We start from the raw sequence: 23076 nt of genomic DNA on the forward strand, positions 1-23076 counted from the left end.
CTGGTATATCTCCACCCTCCCCCCAGTGTACCTGTTATATTATCCCCTACCCTGGTGTACCTGGTATATCACCCCTACACGTAGTGTACCTGTTATATCATCCACTTTCCTGGTCTACCTGGTATATCTTCCCCATCCCCCCAGGGTACCAGGTACACCTCCCCTCCTCCCCCCACCGCTCCCCTCCTCCGGTTACCTGGTAACTCACCCTACCCCTGGTGTACTTGGCATAGCACACAACCTTCCCTGTTCTACCTGGTATATTAACCCCCATACCTCAGTGTATCTGGTACATCACGGCCCCTCCCCCTATGTACATGATATATCAACCCCCTTCCCCCCAATGTAACACGTATATCCATCCCCGCCCCTGTGCACTTGCTAAATTTCCCTCATGGATGAAAAGGGACAGTAGCAACATAAGTACAAAATTGGCTGAGTGACAGGAAACCGAGATTAGTGGTAAACAGTTGTTTTTCGGACCAGGGGAAGATTTATACCCAAGTTCCCCTGGGATCAGTGTTAGGACTCCTGTTCTTCCTGATATATACTAATGACTTAGACCTTGGTGTACAGGGCACAATTTCAAAATTTGCAGATGATACAAAACTTGAAATTATTGTGAACCATGGGGAGAATAGTGTAGAACTTCAAAAGTACATAGACAGGTTGGTGAAATGGGTGGACAGGTGACAGATGAAATTTAATGCAGAGAAGTGTGAAGTGATTCATTTTCATAGGACGAATTGAGAGAGACAATATAAAGAGTACAAAGCAGATGCAGGAGCGAAAGGAACCTGGGTATATTTGTGCGTAAATCATTAAAGGTAGCGGAACAGGTTGAGAGAGCAATTAATTAATTATATGGCATCCTATGCTTTATCAATAGGGGCATACAGTGCAAAAGCAAGGAAATTACGTTAAGCCTGTATAAAATACTGGTTCAGCCTTAACTGGAGTACTGCATGCAGTTCTGGGCATCACACTTTAGGAAGGGTGTGAAGGCATCAGAGAAAGAGCAGAAAAGATTCATGAGAACAGTTCCAGGAATGAGGTACTTCAGTTACATAGAAAGATTGGAAAAGTTGGGACTGTTCTCCTTGGAGAAGAGAAGGTTGAAAGGAGATTTGATAGAGAGATTTGAGATCATGAGGGGGCTGGGCAGAGTAGCTACAGATAAACTGTCCCATTGGTGGAAGGATCAAGGTTCTGTTGGGGTGAACAGCCTGAATCTGTGTTTTAAATGTTCTCTAATACTTTGTTATACATCATAAAAAGTTTACATAGGTGATTTCCAATATAAACGTGAACATAGAAATTTAAAATAGAAAAGAAACTATGCACAGACATAATATGATATCATTGACATGTTATCGATTTAACTGAATCTTCACCATCTCTTTCAAATGCTTTATATTGGAAGTTCTTAACCAAACTTCTTCCTTTATCAAAATTTAATCCAGCTGAAGTGAAAAAGGAGAATATCTGTGCATGCAGTAGCCTTCCTAGTAAGCGGAACTTGCTCTCAAGTTACAGCTGCCTAAATTCAAAAATATTGCGATTCAAAATTAACAGCTTTTACCATTTGTTACATCATTGCAGAAATTACATAAACTCACCATAAAAATGCAATTGAATACAAATGGGTAAAACAAATCTGACCTTACTTTTCATGAAACAGCAATGCTAGGATGTAACCTTTTCAGTTATAGGATGGTAATTTTATTATTTAAATATGATTGGCAAGGTATGTATTGACATCTGATTTCATTTTGCTTTAAGTGTTCCAGATTCTTGAACATTAAGCCCACACATACTAGGCAGTGAAATCTTTAAAAGATTTGAAGAGGAATTCTTACATTGAGCTTTCAGTGCATTCACTGTTTGATGGCCACAGCATTAACTGCTACTTGATGTCTGCAATACCCTTTGGAAATAATACATAGCACTGTAATTCCTAAAGGAACTAACACCATCTAGTCATTTGGTAGTACAGAACTTGAGTATTGCTGAAAAGAGAGACATTTGAAGCTTTCCGTCTTGCCTCATCAGGACACTTCAAGAGTGAATTTAATTTAAAGGGAGAAAATTTATACTGCATGTGAAGAGAGTGCTGATTGGTTGACAAGTGGACTCTGATTGGCAGAGGCATTGCCATGGAGAATGCACCAGTGATGGTGACTAATAGTTAACTGTCAAGCATTTTTTGAAATTTAAACCAGGCAGCTTGACTCTGATTGGTCAAGGTATTACCCTGAGGAATGTATTCACTTATTTTGTTTAGCTGAAAGAGGTGCATTGTGTCTATATGTTCTTTCTGTCTGCAAAGAACAGGGCCCTGTGTATATGTAGCTTCCAGTACATGTAAAAGCACCACACTGCAAGCTTGACTGACAATCTTAAATTGGTTATCAGCATAATTCTTAGCACACTGAGGATTATTTAGCAAACATTATCTAATCGTAGAATCACATCTAATGTTGGCCACTGTGTTGAGTTTTGCAAGCACAGGCTGGTTGAGTACAGCCTGTAACTTGCCCATTCCAAACAGCAGCTGGGACATGCTCTTTGATATGATCTGCCAGCCTTTGGGATGTGAAGCCTACATACCTAGCATCACACTGGCATTGAAATTCATATGCCACATTACTCAGTTGTATGATAGGCAGAACGTCTTTTAGGCTTGATGGCAGCATCCTGTTAGTGGTGAATACCACTCATGTTGCTGCTGCATAGAACCAACGTGAAACAGTTGCTCAAACTTTTGAGATACCTTGCCCTTCCAGTGTAATCTGAGGTAGAATGGGCACTTTTTAGATCCAGAAGTGATGGCCTTAGGCCCATTCATGAGTTTGTGTGATATACAGCGTGAAATGATCTGATCAGGGTAGGCATTATCCTGCAGGATACCTCTGATGAGCCCTATTTCAGCATCAACCTTGCATGGTAAGCAAATGGCTTGGGCCTTATTTACAAGGTTGTCGATGAGACCAATCTTATACTGTGTGGAACTGTAAGAATCCCAACGTGTATTTTGACCAGTGAAGGTAGGCTTGCGGTAGACCATGGTAGAAACCCCCTGGCAGATTTCTCAACTAGTACGTCAAGGAAGGAGAGTTAATTTTCTGCTCCATTTCAAAGGTGAATTTGAGCGCAAGATGGAGTCCATTAGGACATGTAAGGAAATTATTACATACAGCTGTGGATTTAAACGTATCATCCACATACGGAAAATATGCGAGGGGTAGGAGGTTAGGTGTCGGTCCATCAAAGACATGTTTCTCATGGAATCCAACAAAGATTCAAGAACTGGGCCTAGAGGGGAACCAATGGCAATGCCATGTATTTGGACATACATGGTGTCATTAAAACAGAACTCAACTGCGCGAGTTGCTGAGTTCATAAATTCAGTGAATACTGATTTGAGCAATGGTGGCGGGTCTAGATCCGCAAGATATAGTGCTGTAGCGCTAATATCTATGGCTCCTTAAGAATTACACTGACAATCAATTTAAGATTGTCAGCCAGGCTTGCAATGTGGCTCATTTGCATGTACTGCAAGCTACATATATTAATACCCAGGGCCCTGCTCTTTGCAGACAGAAAGAACATGTACGTAATGCACCTCTTTCAGCTAAACAAAATAAGTGACAGCCATTTTCTGACTTATTCCTCAGGGCAATGGCTTGACCAATTAGGGGCAGGCTGCCTGGTTTAAATTTCAAACAATGCTTGGCAGTTAACTGTCAGTCACTGGTGCATTCTCCTTGGCAGCACTTCTACCAATCAGAGTCCACTTACCAACCAATCAGCACTATCTTCACATACAGTATAAATTGTTGTTTCCCCCTTATAATGCTATTCTTGCGGAGTGTTCTGATGAGTGTAACAGCATCTAGTTACAGAAATTGTATAGCACCAAAACTTCATTTTAATACTCCAAAGAAATTCTCCAAATTTTGAATACTATTAAAATAGGAGTTAATTCATTCCTGTGTTGGCTTTCAAGTATATTTTAGCAATGTAATTAACACTGTTCGTTATCCATACTGTAACTAATTACGAATTCTCTTTTATTTTACTTTAACAAAGGCAGTTTTTTTTTTAAGTTGATAAATCAAATACTTGTTTTTGTTGCCATTGGGAAGTTCAAGCAACGGATCTTGGTGAATCTTGGAGCAGCTCACTCAGAAAAGTCCACCAAAATGGCACCTTTCAAGAGATGGAGCAATCTGGGCATTGTTAGCAATACTATTTTTTCCTCAGTTTGTAGTTGAATTTTAAAAAGGAATGGGTGATGCAAAGTGTTATTAACTTCTGATAACTTGATTCAAATCCAGACCAGACCCATAAGGTGAAACTCTCCGTTGTCTGTTGCCCTGTGTAAAATAACTTTAAGCAGTTTCAAACAGCTCCAATGGGGCACAGACCCACAGAAGAAAACTGCCCTAACTTGGCAAATTTGCTTACAGAAATGCAGAAAATGATAACAAAATGCCTTTTCAGAATTGGGGCTAAAGTGTACTGTTGATGTAAAACGGAGGAAGTTTTAGTTTGCATCTAACTATATTGAACTTAATTTTGGAATACCCGATAAAATGCCCAACATTGAAGTGTTCCATTCTCAAGTACAAACATTGCTTGCTTTGATGAAGCCAAATACTCACAAAAAATAATGTTAATTCCCTGGTTACAAAGTTTTTAAATTTGCTGCCCAATGTGCAACTGAACCACGCAGACTAAGCAGGTGCCAGGATTGATTCCTGGTCAATGCTGACCATAATAATCCCATCTAAAATAGCAAAATTGGTGGCCCAATTGGCCTCAGGAAAGCTGAGCTAAGAAATAACTAGGGTGCCTTTATTTGATTGCTATCCTGTGACTGTTGTGAGGTATATTTGTGTGGAACTTGGATGAAGATATAATCAAGCCCAGCTGTGATTTCTCCAATGTTTCAATAGTTTCCTGGTATCAATAAATGAAGCTCACACAAAGAATTGCCAGTGTGATGAGGTACCAGATGACAGCTAGCATCTGTACAACACCATAGCAAATGCCGATCAATGGGCAGTGATGAGAAATTCAGAAGTTGACAAACAAAAAGATAAAAAGGATGAAGAAAGAAGCAATTGGTGGCAAATGATGTCACCGCCTCACTGATGATATTGTTCGATATGATTACGGTTACAAACCGAATTGTAAGGTGACAATGTTCTTTTAGAGTTTTATCTTACATGCTGGCAATAGGATTGCCCCGTCAAAGCTTCTCCTGTAATCTCATACTTAAGTTAATAAGTTCTATTGGGTTTTTTTTTCCCACGTAAAATTTGACCTTAAGAGGGCTCCATTGTAAAATGGTAAGCAACCTTTCATCTTAAGTTGGGTGATCCTGTCCTTTAAAGACACCGAGGACAATTGAGGCAGCTCAAGCAGTTTCATATTTCATTCCCAACCAGAATTACACATGTTCCAAGTCCCAGGGCTGCCTGTCACTCAAAATCAGTTGCCTCAGTTGGTTGAACTTCATCAGTTCTCGACCAGACCCCTAGAGGAAGTGCTATGTGGAAGTAAAGGGTTCCATTCCCGGGGAGGGAGTATGGAGGGAGGGGAAAGAGAGAGAAGTGTCATTGTCCAACGCACCCTGCTCAAATCGCACCTCCTGCCAGCCGCTCACAGAGCTGCATTGACGGCAGTCGTGGAGAAGTCTGCATCCTGGACCGTCCTGCTCTCCCCCAGCTGGAGGAGGATGCACCTCGGTGAACGGCCTGCAAGGGGAGAAAGACAGGAAAAAATGGAAAGAACATTTTAAATAACTGGGGGCACCTTATTCGTGGGAGCACTTTACATGTTAAAATCACGGTGGAATTCACTAATCAATGTCCATTAATGTGCATAACAATGGAACACTGACATACAAAGAAAATGTCAGTCTTGAAGCTCACCGTCAAGGCACTTTTAAAAAATATATTGAACAGTTGAGAAGATTATCAATCAACTTAATTATTTTTCTGATTACTTTTGCACATTTCTAATTTGTTTTCAAATATTTAGATTTACAAGGTCCCTGCTGATGACATCATTGATGGAACTTTACAAGGGGAACTACCCTATCTCCTGCTATAAGGACATGCAGTTGTGATTAAATATGCTGATGCTATTCAACTGTTTGATACCATAGGAAAATAATATTATGCAAAGAGAGCGATAAGGATTAAGCAGCCCATTTAAGATACTTCTGTGCATTTTTGCAAATACCAGAATCTTGATCAGTTCAGGCTTTTCAGTGCAAACTGCCAACTTACAAAATGGCAGCAAACAAGTGTAGAAGCAAAAAACATCCATGTGCACATCTTTCCTACCATTTTCGCTGACCCACTGTACATTTTACATTCGTGGCAGAAGCTAAACTGAGGCAGATTTCCAGTATTTCAGGTCTGAGGAAATGCAGCTTACTAAAATTATGAGTCACATCTGCTTAAGAACCAGTATGATGCCCTGAAGCACTCCAACCACTCGTGGAAAATTAAATAAATGTAACAACAAAGATATTTGGAGTTTAAAAATATGAGGCCAGTATCTCCTCAAAAGCAGTCCTACCATTGCTTATCAGTACTTGCCATTCAGAGATATTCCAAAAAAATGATTTGAAATTGAACAGGGAGTCTCCATTTTCAGAAATGAAATTTTCTAAGAAGATTCAATTACCTACAAAAGGTTTGCCTTAAAACAAATGTGATCACATCTCGGGTGTTCATAAAATTGATCCACTTTGTCTGTCAAATTGCGAGTTAGTACAAGCATAGGAAATGAACAGATGTATGTAATATAATTTCATACCAGCTCAAATGGCCCTGTCGCCAACCTACCAGTGTTTGTGCTACTGAAGCGCCTAGAGCCATGTAATTAAAGCTTGCTCTCTATTTACAACCTGCCTCTTCTCTCCCGTGGGACTTCTACTGAGGAGATTTATCAAGCACAATAAAAACTAAAGTCCGTGCCTACAAAGCAGGTAAAACACTTACTCCTCTTACAGGCTTGTTTCAGATATCACAGTCAAGTCACCAAAAAAAGTGTGATGGCACTGAGAAAAAGCATTGTCACAGAAATTAAGCCATGAAAACTGAGCCTCACCACCATATGGTTAATGAGCATAAGGCAAAAAAAAACAGGGGATGACAGCAGGCAATTCTGCACAAATCTAAGAGTTTTCTGTTACTGGGCTGTGCCCTCTCAATGATGAATTTTACACTTTTCGTGTGACTTATAAGTTGTTTATCAAGCAGAGAGATAAGGGTTAAATATCTGTGTGACAGAAAGAGAATTGGCTAGGGAAATAGCTGGGGTATACACTGCAAGGAAAGGGCTGAAAGAGATACTGTGTAGCTTTGTGAGTACTATATTTCATAAAATGTGATCACAAGGTTAAGTGTTTTACACAAAATTTATCATCCAGGGTATATTAGACAGAATGTTTTTATAATATCTATAACAAGCGATGCCAAGTCCACAACAATTCAATGAGGATAATTTCTGTAAGCATTTAAAATGTCAAAAGTCACCAATCAATGAATAATTGTTGAACTCCAGGAGACTGTCAGAGAATAATTCTGCTCTTGGAGAAACATTTACCTAAGATGACCCAATTAGAAACAATTTGTGGGATATTTTGGTGATAGCATAATGTTGCTTAATTTGGACCATTTTGCCCTGAGAGTCAACTGTCCTGTTACAAATGGCTCCTCACATGTGCAGAGAAAAAACAATTCCTCTGATCCTATATTCAGCCACTCTGCATATCCCGCTGTGCATTTTACTTCAATACAGGTGAATGGCAAGTCAATGGGCAGAATTTTGCCTTTGGCATGTGGAATTGGCAGGGGCGGTCAGCACCATCTGCAATTGACAGCACACCGCACTTCCCAGTGTGATACGCGAGCAGCAATGCTGAGCACTGCCAGTGCAGGCAAGGGGAAGAGGATGAGCAGGCCTAGCGTACACTTCACCTGTACACGCAGAAGAGTGCTCAATAATCTCCCTGTGGCATGGAGCTGCCTCAGGGAGATGAAGAATATATTGAAAAAATTATTAAACAGCAGAAAAATTAATAAAACATGTCCCCTCATGTGACTCTGTCACATGAGCAGGGACATGTTTTTAATTAAAAATTAAAGTTTATATCTCATTTGCATTTGCTTTTGGAAACCTCATCCTGCCTGTGGATGAGGTTTCCAAAAAAATGCAAAGGCTGCTTGGCCTTTTCACCTGCCCATCAACTGTTAGGTTGAAAAGGGCAGTGAAAATTTCAGGACAATTGATAACTTAATGGCCTCAATAGGCCTCTTAATAATTGGTGGCCATGGTGCCAGCTGTGGCATGTGCCCATCGCATGAGCTATGGCATGACAATGTGTTGCCGTCAGCACGTTTGGCTGACATCAACGCACATCATTTCATGCTCAGTCGGGTTGGGTGCACACCCGCTGAGCTAAAAATACTGCCCAATGACTGCTCTTTGTTTATGGCAAAAAGTATGTAAAGTACCTGGCAAGAGGCAATCTAATGGTAGGTCTATGAATCCTAGTAAATTCCTCATCAGCTGCCTAGTAATTTAATAGGAGAGCAACAAGATCTATCCTGAAAGCATTTTGGCTTCTGGAAAGTATTTGGTAGGGAGTCAATCCTGTTTGATCCAAAGAATGCAGCTTGAAGTAACATTGTATAATGGGTTCATAATAAGCTTCACGATAATGTTTGAACACTGTATATTCAGAATCCAAATCAGCTCGGGGTAGAATTTTTGGGTTGGTGGGCGGCCGCGATCAGCGGGCGCAGGAGCGGCCGGGAACAAGCCGCCACCCACAATTGGCCCCCAACCGCAATTTCACGCTGGCTGGCCAATTAACGGCCAGCCAGCGTGAAAGGCGCACTGAATGGCTGGGGTAGGGGTGGGAATAGAGCGAGTGCTGAAGTCAGCACGGGCAGGGGGGAGTGCAGAAGGAAAGCTCCCTGAAGGCAGAAAGCTGCCTCAGGGAGCTGGAGAATTTAAAACCAATAAGCACAGAATTTAAAATCTGGAAAAATTGTAAACGCATCCGAATGAGTCACGTGTGCATGGACATTATAAAAATTCTGTGCTTAGACATTTTTTTATAGTTAATTACGGAAACCTCATCCCGCCTTTGGATGAGGTTTCCTGAAATTTGCAACGGCAGCCTGGCCACTTCACTCACCCTGTCTTGTCTGCCTGCCAACCGTAAGGTTGGATGCGCAATGAAAAATCCCTGTTAATTGGTACTTTAATGGCCTTAATAGGCCTCTTAGTTGTGGGTGGGAGCACTGCCAGCTCTCACATGCACCCGCCGACCAAAATATCGTGTGAGTGCACGATGATCTAGGGACGTTCGCCCGACGTCATTGCATGCTCCTTCACGCTCAAGCATGTCGGGCGTGCACCTGCACGCCAAATGGAAAATTCTGCCCTCAAAGTTTGTAGGAAAATGTATTGTTCTTACAGTGGACTTATCTATTGCATCATTCTTTCTGTAACTAAGACACATAACTTCCATGACCTCATATGCATCGTATAATTTGGTCACCTGACAGATCAACATGATATTTAATTACTGTTTGACGAAATTCTATGCAGCCAAAATTATTAATCTCTTTTAAAAGCCCTCCCCTTTCTTATTTAGTTTTGTACATTTATAGCTTTATAAGGAAAGCTTTTTTCTAATGCAATCAGCATACCAATCAAATTCAAAGAGAGATCCAGTATGGCATCATTAGCTCAGCAAGATGGATTGGCCGATTAGAACATTATTTAGCTACATGGAATGGACTGGTATGATATTATCAATTTAGCAATAATGAATGAGATTGTGGCACAATTTGTCTCAGCAAGCAGACAGGATTCACTGTACACTGCCACTAGAGCAGCTTTCTTGTATTCAAAGCATATTTGTCCACTAAGCTTACCATATGTAACTAAGTGCCTCCACTGCAGAAGAATAGAAAAATGAAGGCAGGAGAAAAAGGAAAACTATGATCAAAAAGAATGAAGACAAAAACAAAGCAACAAAGTGGTAAGGGATTAACAATGCGATGGCTGTGTTGGTACTGAAATTGTTATACAAAACCTGCTTTCATTGTTACTAAACTCCCCTGGCTATTGTAACTATTGGAGGCCTGTTTTTAGTCAAGGGATGTGTGTTCAGTCAAAGAAATAAGGTACAGTGCTTTAATGAGAAATAAATAGGCATATAAATCTACACCCCAGCAACATGGATCTTTTAAAATCAATTGAAATTATAATGGTTTCATATATTAAAATTAAGAAAGCAATTCAAATTATGAAATATATTCTTAAGGAAGTTAGCCAACTCTTTGAGATTATTTTACTTTATTTCACACATTTGTAATGACTATTGATAATTATTTAGAGGAAACTAATTTGAAGTCAGAAGTGTGCCAAATAATGCACAGAGTAGAATTTTATATGTCAAGCTCTTTGCACTGATTCATTATTGAATATTTTACACAAGATCCATTTCTTATAAATTACTATTATAAAACACCTCGCTGACTGCTGTTTGCTAATCTGTGCCATCATCACCTGTCAGCATATTAAAGTCACTAAATTCTGCACGAATGTATTACAGTACAACTCTGTGTCACAGGACAGACAACAACTCTCCGTGACGGGTGATCCCCACAGAATAAAGCTATTATATCTTTAAGAAAAACTTAAATAAACTCATGAAATCAGTCAACATGCAGTGCAGATGGGACACACAATGGGATTAGATGGTTTATGGAAAAATAAATCACAAGTGTTTAGGGTTTACTCGTCCTTTGGGTTCTTGAGGCAAATACCTGACATCACTGGATGATTTTCTTTTCACTTTTAGGCATTTCGTCCATTCTATGTCCTCTGCATAAGCCAACTGTTAAAAATATCAAATCTCGGTGGTTGGCCAACTTAAGGTAAAAGCTGACAATTTTTTTTTTTTCATTCGCTGTTACAATCAGTACCAGAAACACAATTTAAAGCATTTCCCGTTCTAAGGAACGGTGTGGGTAATTGATTTAATTTGTGTGGAGAAACACTGCTCGGTTCTGTTTGACACGGAGGCAGATGCTATTGACGTGTGCTTGTTACTGCATGTTCTATTGGCAGCGCTTGTCTATGTAAATACAAAAGTGTTTTCTTACATGCAGTGGGAGCCTAGTGTGTTTTTCACTGACAACTCGATTGACATGGGCTTTATTGGTGGCAAACCGTGAGGGAAAGTCCTGCCAATATCTAGGGAGCTATAAGCCATGTTAAAAAAAACAGTAGTAAAGTGTTGTATCAGACATGTTTAACTGGACACCGCCCCTTTACAGCTTTTACATGTTCCAACTCGCGTGGCATTCGCTTCAGCCGTTTCAATTTGACTCGAGAGTGTCCGACAATTTAGCAGGCAGCAACGACACTGGTGCCACCACGAGAAAAGCAACGGATACCAAATACATATCGGCATTGCACAACTCTCAAATCTAATCCAGCCCATGGCAAACTGTTAGCAAATAGAGTGTTTACTTTGGTCAGCATGGCCTGGCACTTTTGCAGTTGTTCAGTGAGGGAGGAGCTGGATCAATGGCAATAAGACCGCCCTGAAGTCCCGAAGTTAAATAAAAACTGGCACTTGGAATGCAACTCTGGTCTTCAACCAGCTCCTTTCACCTGATGGGCGTTGCGCCAGTTCACATTCTCCAGGAGATACAAGTGTGAGTGAACGGTTAAATAACGCGGCGAGGGAGGAAGGCGATGGTTATTATCTCTGCATTTCATCTCTCTTCAAAATTACTTTATATATATATGTATGCTAAATTAAAGAAGCTCGTGCGATGCAAATGCAAAGGCTTCGATCACAGTCCTCCATCAGTAATTGCTATGCAGAAGTCTGAGAGCAAATTACTGATCAGTGAGCTGTTGCAGACTGCGGACGTGAACTGGAAACGGGATCACGAGGACCAGTTATTTTTTTGGACAAAGATCATCGGTGTGTAGGTTCTCCGCGGCTCCGATTGGTGAATCGCTTGCCGCTTGATTCTGATTTTATTTCGGTGTTGTTCAAACAGTACGGAACATTTCAACATCGGGTTTGATGTTTAAAATGCAATCACACGAGCATGATGACATTCACTAAAACTGTTCCAAGTTGGCCAATGTTTACACTACAAAAGCCCTGCTGCTAGTCCATCGCTGGGGTTCAACCTTTTTTTTACAATCCCGGTCTCTTTGTAAGGCTGGCAAATGTCCACTCTGTGCTAAAATAAACAAACACTTGTTTTTTTGTTCTGAACTCGCAGCGGGGCGCAGGTCCTTGGGGGCTGCCTGTTCTACCGAGTCATGAGCATTGAGACGATACGACTTGTGAGGAGGCGTGTGTGCAGCTTTGAATGAGGTTCCACTGCCTATTTCCACAACCCATTAAGTTAGTCACTGTTGTGATAATCACCCTCGACCATTTCCCTAGATTTAACAAGTGACATCTTTCTGGTTTAATATTCATACCTCATGCACCACCTTAAAACATTTCTTGCTATTCATACCAATTCAAGTTAGAGCGTTCAGACTGGCTGCCATACATCTTCCCCCCTGTTTTCAGGTCAAAGCTGATGTGATTCACTTTCTACTTATCCCCTGAGACTTGCATCCTGGTGTTTTTGCAATATTTAAGTTAACAATCCTTTCAAGTATCTGGCTTCAATTTAAACCTATATATGCTTTCTACTTGTCAGGATGGTCCTTACTCGATTCAAGTGCTTTAGAATAAAGCAGCAATGCTTTCAATGATGAAGTTTTGAAACCCACCGAAATACGTTAATGAAAAAGGAGCAAAGATGAGCCACGTCTGGAGGGTTAAACGTGTCCTCAGCGTTTCTTCCTCCAGGGATATAGAGCTTTGGAGGTTTACGCTTCCATTATACTCCATACTACACCTGATGTCTCTATCTCCATGATTTTCCCCTGCATTTTATTCAGGCAACGTCAGAACTCAGTCAGCACTGAGGGAAGGATGGCATTATAAGTGCCATGCGAAAACACATGTATCAATTTACCTTCCATTTTAAGTTAACATCTTTAAAAGCTATCCAATGACTTGCCAATGTATGAGATACACAGGAAACATTGAGATTTTTGATGCCATCTGTATTCTGCTGATACTATATTCCACCGCACATTGAAACAAAACTGCTTCTTAGACCAGCAATTCGTGAATTTCGACAAAGAGTATAAATCTTGGGAAGTCCAACGTCAGCATTTGCATGCATATATTCGTTATTGACAAGAATATGTAGCAATACTTTGTTGACGGTTTCTCCAAGAACATTTGCTGATTCTGATGTATTGTATGGCATTACTTTTGAGGGGTACGAGCCTATTTTTACACCCCCCACCCCCTCTGTCTCACAAGATCAAGCACATTCTGACCACTTGGGTGGGTGGATGAATTGCACCCAAATGTAACTTTCCACTCAGTGCCAGGGAGAGTTTGGCCAATTTTGAACCTTTCTTCCTGCACTGTGGCTGAAGTCCGTGGCTCAATGGTATGAAAGGATCAAACGTGCATTCCTTTGTTACGGTTGCAAACCTGTGCTTGGAACATGCTAAACCAGCTTGAGCAATTCCAGAACCTCCTTAAATAGGAGATGGACTCTCGACTACTAGGTACAACGCTGTATTGTCAAGGAGCTGACTGGTCAAGGGCTTGTGCTGGATTATCTGCATGTTCTTTGTTTTCCATAAAGTGAGGGATGTTATTGTTGGGGAATTCTCCTTTTCCATGTTGTCACATATTGACAGTGTCATGTCCTCACATGGCAATTGTCCCAGGAATGTTTTCCACGCAATGTGAGCCTTCCCAGCATCAGAGGTTATAGCCCCGTTCATTCTTTTTCTTACATGAGCCATTTTTGAGGGTTTCTAATGTGCGTCTGTCTAAGTATTCGGGTTTAGTTATTTTACACGACAGGCCCAATCTTACTGGGGGCTCAGCTTAGACCACCCAAATGAATTTGACTTGCTCTCTAGTTATATTCCACTTTGGATTGGTTCTCAATTATCGCACAGACTAACTTCTGGTATGTTGCAGGAACCTACCTGAATTATGAGTAATGATGTAACTCAGCTTTGGTCTCTCCCCTCCCGCCCATTCGCCCACCATTAGCGCCTGGGCCTTCTGCTGGTTAGGCTCCAATTCTCTCGAATCTCTCTCGAAACCCCTCTGCCTCACTGCCTCCTATTCTTCTTCTGAGAGACCCCTTCCTTTTTAAAGCCCATTTCTTTGACAAAGCCTCACTTCTCCCTCCTAATTCCTCCGTATTTGCTTGGGCGCTCATTTTGCATCGGTCTCTTCCACGCTGCAATGCAAATACAAACGGTTGTTGTCATTCGGCGAAGGTTTGGCGCCAACATGAATGCAAGCTAACGCGCCTGAAATAATTCGGGTGGCTGTCCTCGTCCTTATTTTTCTGTGAGGCAATCCCATATAACAATACTAGGAATCAATGTAAGTTGAGGGACAAGGGCCGTTAATGATACTTTGTGGAAGTATTTTTTTCAATCCTATCAGACAAACGCACTAACACCAACAGGAGGGGCTGCAATATCTCAAACACATTGCATTAAACTAGGTGGAAATTTGGTGCCAAAGTAACAGCTTATCTAAGCGTACGAGGGAAGATAATGTGCAACCGCTGACGGAGCAGTGTTACAGGCAAACTCGCTACATAGTACCGGATATACTGGTACAACACCATCCCCGGTACCGTTTACATCGGTTGTCTAGTTTGAGGGATGCTGTTGTAAATCTGTGAGTTCAACATTGCACGGAATATAATGCGATTAAATATTTACACAGATAAGCCATTTTTTTTAAAAAAGCACACTTGGAGTTATTAAGAGATCTATATGCACGATCCTAAACTGCTTCATGGTAAAATAAAACAATTTACTAGTCCCTCAATCCGGTTGCAACCAATGTTGATCTGATATCCAGAATTACTTGTTAATCAAACGAATCCACTGGCAGCAGTTCAAGATTGTTCAATCAATGGCGTGCGGTTCACTGACCAAGTTCAGTGACATTGTACGTGTCCTTATTTTGTTGCTAGTTTTACAGTTACTTCAAACTGGCTAAGAGACATTCCATAGATTTGGGAGGTTTGTTATCCTGAACAATAGTTCCCACTTCTGAAATGTGATGCAAAGGCCCTGCCGAGTCTGATAAGTTTTGCATTACTGCCATCTTCTGTGATGTGGGTGTATTTAATAACCCTCCATTTTGAAGGAAAGCAGCAGGATGGTGTACGAAACAGGCATTTCTAATAAAAGCGAGCCTTAAAGATTCAATCCGAAGGGTTTGGGAAATTTGTAAATCAGGGGTTGAGAACTTTATGAAGCAGTAACACGCGAAACTAGTCAATCCCACCCTCCAGTAAAAGATGACTTGGGACGTTTAGCAAAGACCAGTGCTTTGTGTCCTTTCGAATTCCCTAACCCTGCCACTATCACTCTTTCCAAATTCCATCACGTCCAGCAAGAAGCGGGGAATGATGGAGACGAATGCAAGTCCTGGAGGACTCATTTCAGATTGCATATTCATTAACGGCGGAAAAATAAAGAGGCCATTGAGCGGCCGTTAGTGACAGACGTGTTTTCCATAATGAGCAGTAGTCGTCGGGTTGGATAAAAGCAACCCAGGAAACCAAAAAAGAGAGAGGGAAATTAGACTGAGAATAGTTTCTTCTAGGACAGCTTGTACTCAGTATCTATTACAAAGAAACAGGATTTGGTGCGACGCGATGAGCAGTAAATAACAACATGCCCACTTCCTCCATTTCGCTCAACAGCACAGCGCACAATTCTTGCAAAGTCCGTGACTCAACCGTAATATGCATGAAACACACACCAAGGGTGAAATTCGAGAGCCACTGTGTTAACTACACGTTAGTCTTAATTCAATACCCACATCAGCATGCTGTGCTGACATGGCCATTCATTCATTCATACATAAGAGCAGTTTGGTGAATGAGTGAGAAACCCCAGCACAGGCAGAGGAGCCTGAATTCAACACTGCAGCTCTCTGCTGAAATAAAACAGGAAGCTGGGGGAGCTCGCTTGCTATGCTTTCTGTTAAACGCTCTGCAACATGCCGTGTATCACCTCTCCCCACAGACAGGATGGAGAGAACGTTGAAAAAGCCACTCAGCACACTTACCAGAGTTGTGAGCTCGGTTGGTGGCATCGTGGTCACTATCCCCTTGTTCGCTGTCCCCGTGGCCACTGTCCTTCGAGCTCACTATATCCGCTTCCTGGAAAGCAGAACTGGAAGGCAAAAAAAAAAAACAGCGGCCAACGTTAGCGCCCGATATCAAATCCAAATGGGACAGTAGTGAAATCAGGCTGGCTTTCCAGCTGCCTACCTGTTAACTCGACGGGGTCTGTCCACAAGAAAACTGAGTTCGGTCCGCTGGTGTTTTGTCTGGAAAGGAGTAAAACGTCAAGTCAATAATCGTTACTTATGAGGAAAGCAATGTGAAGCGACTGCGCTGTTAGTATCGTTAACAAGCGGAAAGATTCCGGCTAACGCACGCAGTTTTACTTGAAGGCATCACTGTGTTGAGGAAATTTAATTATTGTCCTAATATGACATTGGACCTCGTAATGACTGTAAAGTTATAGAATTGAGGGATAGTTCAAAGCTCCAATTGGCAAAGGATCAAGACACTGAATAACATTTTAAAGACACAAGGTAGTTTTGTTTTTGCAGGACAGATAGTGGGACCCTAGCAGATTTGTTTCTGCTAAGAATGTTTAGTGAATTCTCAGGTCGCGTTACCCTTACACCTCTTCATTTGACCGCAGTACGTCTGAGAATCTCGAAAGATTGAAGGCTGCTGGAGCTCTGAAGGCTGTCACAGTGCAGCGGGGTGTAAACTGCTGTCTGTGCTGACATAGTTAATGGGCAATAACCAAAGTGCCAGCCTGTGCTTCCTGGTGAAGTGGTAAACCGTTTCTTTTCACGCAGAGACCGAGGGACTTTCGTTTTACTCTCCGGTCCGTGCTGCAAATGAGAGATTATTGAATCAAGTCACAACGGTCAATTGGCGCTGTTTGCCGGCACTGGCAGCATTTCAGAATGATGGTAAGCCGCCCTTGCTCTAAAGGCAATAGCTGGGGACCATCCAAAAGCAGCCTCCAGCGGATTTCAAATGGGAGAGAGCAGAGAATGCTGAGTTAATAGACCTAAATATGTGAGGCGGAGAAAGTGAAGATGGCATTCAAAGTATGTAGGAGATGTGTAGGGACAAACTGTGCTGGGTAAAATTAGAGAAAACCTGTGAGTAAGGAAGGAGACAGGATAGGTCTGGGCGCAGTTGCAGTATCTTACCTCGTTTGACAATATACTCCCATTGGAAATGATGTCAGGCTGCTGGTCCGTGTACCCAGTGATGATGGCGCCACAGGGATTGTGGTCAGCGTCCGTACTCCGGGCTGGGCTACAAGGTTTCAAGAACATGAGATCCGTTTTGGCCGATTCCGGGGTCAGGCACACCTGGTAACAGTAATTCTGGCTGTGGTGCCCAAAGGTCCCTTCCTCCACCGAGACCTGAGCCGCGTTGGTGTTGCTGGTCTGCACCAGCATGATGTCCGATTTGCTGAGCTTCTTCTTCCTGTTCCTCGCCTGCCTACAACAGGCGCAGCACTCGCCGGCCAGGCAACTGTAGATGTTCAGCTTCTTGTCCTTCTGGCACCGGATGGCCAACCCAATCATGGCCAGGAGGAAGACGAAGGACACCGAGCCCAGGGCGATGATCAGGATGAGGGTCAAATCCAGCGAGTTGTCCTTGGGATTCCCGGCCCGGTTGCCCCGCTCCCCCTGGCGATCCACGGCGCTGTCCACGGCCAGCACAAGGATGGTGGCGGTGGCGGACAGGGGAGGTTGGCCATGGTCCCTCACCTCAATCAGGAGCTCGTATGGGGCGCTGGGGTCCTTCTTGGTGCTGGGCAAGCGCCTGGCTGTCTTGAGCTCCCCACTCCTCCAGTCCATCCTGAAGAGCCCCAGTTCATTGCCCTTGGCGATGTAGAAAGTGAGGCGGGCGTTATCCCCGTCATCCGCGTCCACCGCCACTAACCTGGCCACCAGGTAGCCCGGCTCGGCCGAGCGGGGCACAATTTCTTTGGCGCTGCCGTTCCTGGCCACGGGCGACACGATGGACGGCGCGTTGTCGTTTTCGTCCACGATGATGATGTTGATGGTGGTGTTGCTGCTCAGGGGAGGACTCCCCGAGTCCTTAGCCTGAACCGTGAAGCTGAACTCTTTAAGCTGCTCGTAATCGAAAGAGCGCAAGGCGTACAGGTAGCCATTCTCCGAGTTTATGGAGACATAGGTGAAAACGGACATCCCCTGAATATCACACTCCAATATGGAGTAAGAGATATAGGCATTCTGCCCTACATCGGGGTCCACAGCAGTCACGGCGTAAATATAAGCCCCGGGAACGTTGTTCTCAGTTACATGCACATCGTAGGAAGGCTGCGAGAAGCTGGGTGCATTGTCGTTCTCATCAGCCACTTGCACCTTGATGGACTTGCTGGAGGCCAGAGGGGGTGAGCCCCTGTCCTTGGCCATGATGGTGATGGTGTAGGAGTCGGTGAGCTCCCGGTCCAGCGGCCCGTCCGTCACGATGGTGTAGTAATTCTTAAAGGACGATTTAAGTTTGAAGGGGACCTGACCCAGGATCTCGCACTGCAGCTGCCCGTTCTCAGCCGAGTCGCGGTCGGTGACACTCAGGAGGGCCACCACGGTGCCCGGGGCTGCGCTCTCGTTCACCGAGTCGGACACGGTGCTGAAGCTGATCTCCGGGGCGTTGTCGTTCACGTCGGTAACTTTGACCAGCACTTTGCAGTGAGCCGGCACCGCGTTGGGCCCCAGATCTTTCGCCTGCACATAGATCTGGTGCAGGCTGCTCTCCTCGTAGTCGATCGCCCCCTTCACCTCGACCCAGCCGGTCCTGGGCTCGATGCTGAACAGCTCCTTGACCCGGGGCGAGACGTGGTTGCTGAACGAGTAGACCACCTCGCCGTTCTTGCCCTGGTCTCGGTCGGTGGCGTTCAGCTGGATGAGCAGGGTGCCCAGGGGCGCGTTCTCCGGCAGGCTCACCGTGTAGACGGACTGCTCGAAGACCGGCACGTTATCGTTGGAGTCCAGGACCCTGATGGTGAGCAGAGCCGTGCCCGTCCGCTGAGGGAGCCCCCCATCCACCGCCGTCAGCACATACCGGTGCACCGCCTGCTGCTCCCGGTCCAGGGCTTTCTCCAGCACCAGCTCGGCGAACTTGTTGCCGTCTCCTTGGGTCTGCACGTCCAGCTGGAAGTAACTGTTGGGGGTGATCTCGTAGGTGCGGAGCGAGTTGCTGCCCACGTCCGGGTCGAAGGCGCTCTCCAGCGGCAGGCGGGTGCCGGCGGACGCGCTCTCGGAGATCTCCACCGTCAGGTCGGACTCCGGGAAGCTGGGCGGGTTGTCGTTGATGTCCACGATCTCGATCTCGACGCGGAAAAGTTCCAGGGGGTTCTCCAGGAAGACCTCGAGGTGCAGCAGGCAGCTCGGGCTCTGGCGGCAGATCTGCTCCCGGTCGATCTTCTCGTTGACGAACAGCACCCCGTTCTCCAGGTTCACCTCCAGGTACGGCGAGCGGGAGCTCGCCACCGTCTGGAAGCGGCGGGCCGCCAGCTTCGTCACGTCCAAGCCCAAATCCTCGGCGATATTCCCCACGAAGGTCCCATGTTCCTGCTCCTCGGGCACCGAGTAGCGGATCTGGCAGGCAACGCGATCGACCAGCATGCAAACCAGGAAAAAGAAGATCATCTCCACAGCGCGCGAACAACCTCTCGCCCTCTCGGAAGTTCAAGCGGTCGCTTTAATTCTCTTTTTTTTTAAATTAGAAAAAAAAAAATCATTGACCTCGCACCCTCTCCTGCTTTGAATTTTTCATCACATTTGTCCGCAGGAGCCAGTTACGTGAAGCAACCACATCGCACACCCGAAGCTGAACAACTTCTGGCTTCTCTTTACTGAGTGAACGGCTCCTTTGATCCCTCACTGTTCAGCAGTGGCCTGGATGAAGAGATTCCCGGGGGTTTTAGCTTCGCATCAACCCCTCTGACATAGCGGCCGGTCATATCTTCGATGTCAACAACGACAGTTGAGGCGAGAGTTTCCCATCAGACACTTTTTGTTTTTGGAGCTCTCCTCCCTAACCTGGGTGTCCCTGGGTCTTTTTTTTTTTGTTGTTGTTTAAAACCTCTCTTTCCTTTCTCTGCAACACAACCCCCCCCCCCCCCACCCCCCCACCACCACCACCACCACCTTCTTCCCTCAGCACTCCCAGCCTGCCACTCTTGAGCTTTCACTTCTGCCCCCCACCCCCCGCTTTCCCCGTTGCAGTGACCGGTTCCTGTGCACTTCCCTCTGCTGACAGATTGCAGCTCGCTGGGCTCCAGCGCTCTGCTTTTGCGTTGCGCCCTCTTCGCGCCAGCCAATGGGAGCCCCGGAAGCCTGGAGCCGCGCTCCGATTGGCTGGCGGCGGGGCACCGAGCGGCAGTGCGTCAGGCCCAGGCCGGCCAATCAGCGGGCAGAGCGGGCGGGTCCGCTCCCCTTCCCCTTGGCCGCGCAGTTAACGTGCCAGTCTCTCGACTTGCCCAGAGTTAGTGGGCTGCACTAGTATAGGTGCCCATACTAATCAGACCATATCACAGCACATCTCCACACGAAGGGACATTCTCGCTGCTATGATTTTAACCCCCACCCCGCCTCTCTCTGCGCCAAATGTACTTCTTGGTGTGCAGGCTGTGTGTGTGTTTCTTCTCCACAGCAACCCCTGTATGATGCACTGAAATAAAATCCCACGCGCATACAGACGAGTGTTAAACACATGATCAAAAGAAATCGGCAACAGTTATTTTACTGGGGGAGGAGGCGTCCAGAATTTTTGGCAAATCTCCCGCCAGCCCAGATTGCTATTTAGCACCCAATAATATCAATATATAGCTGTGCACAAGCAGAAAGCGACACATCACTTTCCATGACAACATTTTATGTAACGGCAGTCGTTTACCCAAACGCATCCTTCAGGGTTGTTGGTTTGTTTGAATGGACGGTAAACCCCGAGTGATATTTTCAGGAATCCCCCACCTCCACGCCCCCACTTAGCCTCTGTGCCTCGTTGACACGTACTACATGTGGTAGGGGCGTCACGAACGGGCAGTCTCTGTTTAACCGGGTGATGCTGCTGGTGTTAGCAACGAACTCGTACGAACACAGCGGAGATGAGCAAAGGCTCTGTGCGCTGCTCGCAGTTCTACACAGTCGGTTTTCTTATCTGGAGGGAGGCGGGCTGCATCTTCCACAGTCTTGTGTCGCGCCTCGACTATTTAATGAGTTGGGATGTTAGGATTGAGGAGGGTTTAACAGTGACACCGAAAATCCACACAATAAAATGTTCGCTCCGAGAAACCAAGGTAGGATATTCCGAAGACATTTGCCAGCTTGCAGTCAGCAATTCACTTCGCAACCAGATTCGTGCCCTGGAGCTTCTGGTGGAATGAAAGCTTTTTTTTTGCCTCATATTGAGCAAGTCTGAATAATAGCCAAACCGTCAAGTGCAATGCGACTTGGAGCAAGCATCCGAAATTACGCTCGGCGTTGGGGCTTGCACGGTCGGAGATGTAAAATGCTCCCAGCCTATCCACATGTCAGCAGGGGAGACGTGAGCTTGTCTGGAATGTGACGGCTGTCTCCGGGAGTCAGATAGCGTGAGGGTTAAATACCAGCAAAGGGCGAGAAATGGGGTTCCTTTCTGAGAAAGCCCGGGTAGCGCTTTGCACGCAACGATTAATATAATATAAATACGTAAAATTAAGTAATGATGCTTTCTCCGGGCTGTGCATTGATTTTGCCGAGAGCATAATAAGCTCTTTCTGGTCGTTCGTCTTATTTCTGCAGCAGATAGAGACCGATTTCTGCGGATTTTTAATCGCAGGTCCGGTGGCGACTGGGGGTGGGGTGCGTGGGGAAGGGCTCCGTAGGCGCAAAAAAAGCTAATTTAATTTCAGTCTCGCATATGAGATGCAGAGAGCTCGGACAGTTTATAAAAGAATGGTTTGATCAATAAAAAGTAGATTATGGTCTATCAGAATATTAATGTATCCATCTAATCAATACGTGCTCCATGGCTCCTTTTACAGACACAGTCGGAAATAGAGTCTGAACATCTTGATCCGAAAATTAATCTTCCTTTCTTGTGTGTGAATATACATAAAGGCAACTGCAATAGCTCTTTAGCTGACATTCTTTTTGAATGAATATATACTAATTGACCTTTATTCTTCGAGTACATCAAAACCCCTCCCATAATGAGTTCTTGTCAACTGCCTTTTATAGAATTAGCTGAAATCATTCATTGGAAAAGATAGTGCTGGAATCAGCATGTCCTCACTGGGGTAGAGACACACGGTGAAATCTCTGCATGTGGCTCAATCTGCTGGGTATTCATGCCTCCTATCTGCGACTTAAATAATAGCACATACTTTTCTGTAGATGTGTGAAATGTAGGACTGTGGAGAGACACGCAGACATATCCGTGCATAATTTGGGTTAACTTTCCACAATGACCTAAATAGTGGACATCCACATGACATACTGCCAAAACTGAAAATCCACACTGATGCTCGCAATTCAGACTTAGTTTGTGAGCAAAATCGATGAAGTTTGTTACTAGTAACAGACTCTGGTGGTGCCAAGCTTGGAGCTTCCCCTCCTTTGTGCATTAGCTACATGCTACAACTGGCGTGTTCAGAATCAAAATAATGCACAAGGGAAAGAGTGTTGTCAGGAGCAGTGCTTATATTCAGACGGCTCTTTTCAGAACCTTCCAGCTGATGTTTGCAACTGGACACTGCCACTGGAACATTACAAAAGAATCGTGGCAAGAATTCTGAGGATCTTCCCTTGCCACTTGAGGAGAA

General features: G+C 44.5%; 1 protein-coding gene across 2 annotated transcripts in view; it reads right to left on the reverse strand.

Moving 5' to 3' along the window:
- The window catches only part of pcdh10a (protocadherin 10a), a 63838-nt gene extending 43819 nt beyond the window's left edge, over nt 1–20019 (reverse strand). The window contains exons 1-4 of one of the 2 annotated variants that reach the window (XM_041201324.1): nt 17441–20019; nt 16473–16531; nt 16268–16374; nt 5641–5765 (exon numbers count right to left, since the gene is read on the reverse strand). In XM_041201324.1, the coding sequence (XP_041057258.1) occupies nt 5671–5765; nt 16268–16374; nt 16473–16531; nt 17441–19918 (2739 nt within the window). In that variant the 5' untranslated portion in view covers nt 19919–20019 and the 3' untranslated portion in view covers nt 5641–5670. The remainder of the gene's footprint in view (nt 1–5640; nt 5766–16267; nt 16375–16472; nt 16532–17440) is intronic. The other variant, XM_041200437.1, reaches the window with a different exon arrangement.
- Between the last annotated feature and the right edge of the window lie 3057 nt (nt 20020–23076).

The sequence above is a fragment of the Carcharodon carcharias genome, chromosome 1 (assembly GCF_017639515.1).
Source record: "Carcharodon carcharias isolate sCarCar2 chromosome 1, sCarCar2.pri, whole genome shotgun sequence".
Taxonomy (NCBI): Eukaryota; Metazoa; Chordata; class Chondrichthyes; order Lamniformes; family Lamnidae; genus Carcharodon; species Carcharodon carcharias.